We start from the raw sequence: 4,225 nt of genomic DNA on the forward strand, positions 1-4,225 counted from the left end.
CACCCTCTTTTCCATCCCCATTCACCCTCACCAAAAAAAGTGAGCGTTTCTTTTAGGGGTGGAGGGTGGGGGTTGTAGCAAAGAAATTACAAACATCTTATGGCAAAGATATTACAAACATCTCATGAGTGTACTACTTAGACTGAATTTATGTGATACTTTTTGTTTTTTAGATATTCAATTAATATTTTAAAATAAATTTTTATTTGTCACATTATTGATGAGTCTAATATCAGATGTAAAAAAAAGGTGACACTCCTTTTTTGAATTAATTTTTGGGGTGTGAGATAAGATCAAAGTCTAGTTTAACAAACATGAATCGAGTTACAATTTGTAGTACTTTGTATAATTTAAATTTTAAAATATTGAATTAATACAATTCCATTTAACTTTAAAGATTAGTCAAATTAATTCTTAAAATATATGAAAAACAGCACATAAATTGGCACAGACAATAATTATTATATTTAGTTGATAAACTAAAGTAAAATTATAGATCAATTTACTATAACATACATACTTGTCATATGCTCATTAAGTTAGAATAAATATCATCGCGTGTGAATAAGCTTTACTAGTAAAATAGTCCGACGCATAGCTGAGTCGTCTTGAAGGCAGAAAAGGTAACACAAAGTTAAAGAGGCGGAAAAGGTGTGGTGCCTTCGTGTCCTTAGTGACCTCTCAACTTATAAATTCACTCCTCCCCTCTTTCTTCTTTCCCTGTCTCACACCTTCACTTCCCTCTCAATTCCCTTCCCTTTTTTTCCACTCTCTAACACAGAGAGAAAAACTTCATTTCTCACTTGTAATTTCCTCTGTTCATCAATTCCTCTGTTTCTTTAACTATCATTTGTGTGCCAAAAATGACTAACCAAAATGTCATTATGTCTGACCCAAGATCAGGCTTCGACTCTTCACTCTTATCATTCTCACCAGCTGTTCCAGGGCCACTACCCCAGCCCGGGCGATTCATCGCTGTTCCAGCGAAGAAATCATTCAAGAACATTGATTCTGCTGATGCAGCAAGAATCACTGCTTTACTTGATTCCATGAGAGCTTCTTCACCAACGCGAAGATCTTCTGAAACTCATGAAAATCTCAAGTCTTGGATTGTGAGTCCATTTTGTTCTTCATCATTTTAATTTATCTAAGTAAACAAAAAAAAGAGATTGGATTATGACTTTTCTTTTTGGTCAATTGAACAGGTTCGTCACCCTTCAGCTTTGGATATGTTCGATGAAATCATAGCTCTTTCGAAAGGAAAACAAATAGTAGTGTTTTTGGACTATGATGGTACATTGTCTCCTATTGTTGACGACCCTGAAAAAGCCTTCATGACTACTGAGGTTTGTTTACTTTAATTTTTTTTTCTTTTATCAATAATCCAAATTACTTATTAGTATAGGATTGAAACTAATATCTTGTTTGGCTTATGGTAATTAGATGAGGGAAGCAGTGAGAGATACTGCTAAGTATTTTCCAACAGCTATAGTAAGTGGACGATGCAGAGCCAAAGTGTTCAATTTCGTAAAATTATCAGAATTATATTACGCTGGAAGTCATGGAATGGATATCAAGGCGCCTGTAAAACGGCGTAACTATAAAAAAGTGAGTAAATTAGTATATTATGAGTAATTATTATCTAGCTTAATTGGTTTACGATATTCATTTCATGTTATTTTTTGTTCTTTTGTATTAATGTTTGGTACTTGTTTTACCTATACAGGGAAGTAATCAAAGTGTTCTCTGCCAACCTGCTAAAGATTTTTTACCCATGATTGCTGAGGTTAGTTTTTTTACTTTTCACTTTATTTCTAGAGTTTTTGTCCACTTACACATTATAGTTAAAAAAATATATATATTAAAACATTTATTTGACATTTTCAGGTATATAAATCTTTAGTGGAGAAAACAAAATCTATACCTGGAGCTAAAGTGGAAAACAACAAATTTTGTTTGTCAGTACATTTTCGTCGTGTTGAAGAAAAGGTATAATTTTATTTTGTTTTCATTTTCTTTTTTTCTTTAACCTCTATTCAACAGTTCTTGGTTCTACTTGAGATTTTTTTTTCTTTTTTAAAAAAAGAATTTTCATAATTGATTTTTTTTAATAATTACAGAGATGGACTGAACTAGCTGAGCAAGTGAAATCAGTGACAAAAGAGTACCCAAAGCTTCGATTAACTCAAGGAAGAAAGGTGCGTTTTCAAAAGTCTTATTCTTGATTTTTTATATTATAAAATAAATTTTTTGTAAAAAAGAAAAAATATACATACTAAACTTGTTTTTTTAATTATTTTATAACAGGTTTTGGAGATTCGTCCCAGCATTAAATGGAACAAGGGAAATGCACTAGAATTTTTGTTGGAATCATTAGGTTATGCTAATTCAAATGATGTTTTGCCCATATACATTGGTGATGATCGAACTGATGAAGATGCTTTTAAGGTACTTTCTATTGTCTTAATATTCTTCAACTAACAAAATTACGTCTTTGTATTTTTTGAGAAATAATAATAGTTATACTAACATTTTGTTATGAAAAATAATCAGGTTTTGTGTGATAGAGGACAAGGCTTTGGAATATTAGTGTCTAAAACACCTAAAGAAACCAATGCTTCCTATTCTTTGCAAGAGCCATTAGAGGTACAATTGAAAGTCTATACTCTATTCTTAATTTATTTTAAAAAGATTGTACAATAATTATTTATATACTAATGTGTTGGTTTTCTTAATATGGCAGGTTATGTACTTTTTGAATCGTTTGGTAGAATGGAAAAGATTGTCCTCACAACAAAGATATCAGAGGAAATAAAAACCCAAATCAAATGAAGACTAGTTAATTAACATTTGAATTGACCCTTTTAACCCTGGAAGTTTTATTGGGGATGGGGTAAACTAAAAGAGCTTAATTTGTTTGTACCTCTTTCTGCTTGGAAAAATCAACTGTAATTGGGAAAAAAATTGGAGAAATTTTGTAATTTTCTAAGTATAAATTTTCAATAAGAAAGTATCATTGTGCACTTCTCTCTCTCTGTCTCTCTATGTATATTAATAGTATAATGTAGTATGTATATATGGGTTCACACGTGTTGGCGTGGAATTCCATTTGTGCATGTGAATTTGGAAAAGCGCATGCATTTGTATATGGACTTATCAAATGTATTATGGTGCAAAAATAGGACAACAACAGCAACCCTTTCACGTGGATGTTTGCCTTTGTTTGTGCAAATGTTTCTTCTTGTAGTTGGAACTTTCTCTATAAGCCAGGCAGGGCTAACATGAAAAGTACGGTTTGGACAGTGTTGTTAGTAGTTCAGGGATTGAGCCAAGTGTAAGCTTGCGGTTCGCAGTACCAGAGCCACACAATGCTATTAGCTACACATCCCTAAAATTCAATAGCTTTTTTAATTACATTTTATATTGATATTAAAAAATATATAGTATTTAATATTACACTAATCTATTTGTGATCCCAAATTAACAAATTAAAAATCTTCGCCTGTCTATATTGGTTCAGCTTCACTCTGTATCTAGTACTTAGTATTTATCTTAAGATCGAAATCTGTTAAATATGTACAAATTAAATATTTTAAAACCCAATAACTCAAAGAACTAGAATTACAGATCCTTAAACTTCAATCATATATAGCTATGCTATTATTTGAAACAACAACATATATATCCACGTATACTCACAAGTGAGGTCGGAAAGGGATAAGATATACGCAGACCTTACTCCTGCCATTGGAGATAGAGAGATTGGTTCTAATAGACCTTGGTTTAAGGTTCCGCCTTTATTTAGTACTTAAACACATTTGGGTTAAATTATAAACCATTATATTGATCCTAAATTTTGAATCTGCCTCAATTCGAAATGAAAAACGACACTTTTAACAGTCTGAACACTAACATTGACTGCTGGTGTGCGTGTATGATGAAGGGAGGATAATTAGTATCTATGGAATAACTTTCGAGTAAATAGTTGAGATGGTTATGCATGGAATAAGAAAGTGAGAAATGATATTCCAATCGAAACTTTGGCTTAATAAGCTCGCTGAAGCTATGATTGTCATTTCGATGTAGATAGTTCCACATCAATTAGTTCAACTATTATGTCATTTGTTTACTATTATGTCATTTGTTCTTTTACTTTAAGATTATTAAATAAAGTTCAAATATTAGAGTTCACTTCGCATAGCAATAATAGATTTTACTTCGACTG

At 31.6% G+C, this 4,225-nt stretch overlaps 1 protein-coding gene across 1 annotated transcript; it reads left to right on the forward strand.

Annotated features, from left to right (window-relative positions):
* Positions 1-615: 615 nt before the first annotated feature.
* LOC107852363 (probable trehalose-phosphate phosphatase J) lies at positions 616-3,023 on the forward strand. Its single transcript, XM_016697420.2, has 9 exons — positions 616-1,112; positions 1,206-1,346; positions 1,444-1,608; positions 1,727-1,786; positions 1,888-1,989; positions 2,121-2,198; positions 2,308-2,448; positions 2,554-2,646; positions 2,744-3,023. Exons 1-9 carry the CDS (start codon positions 864-866, stop codon positions 2,813-2,815), a joined length of 1,101 nt encoding a protein of 366 aa, XP_016552906.1. The 5' UTR covers positions 616-863; the 3' UTR covers positions 2,816-3,023.
* The last annotated feature ends 1,202 nt before the right edge of the window (positions 3,024-4,225 follow it).

The sequence above is a fragment of the Capsicum annuum genome, chromosome 4, assembly GCF_002878395.1.
Source record: "Capsicum annuum cultivar UCD-10X-F1 chromosome 4, UCD10Xv1.1, whole genome shotgun sequence".
NCBI lineage: Eukaryota > Viridiplantae > Streptophyta > Magnoliopsida > Solanales > Solanaceae > Capsicum > Capsicum annuum.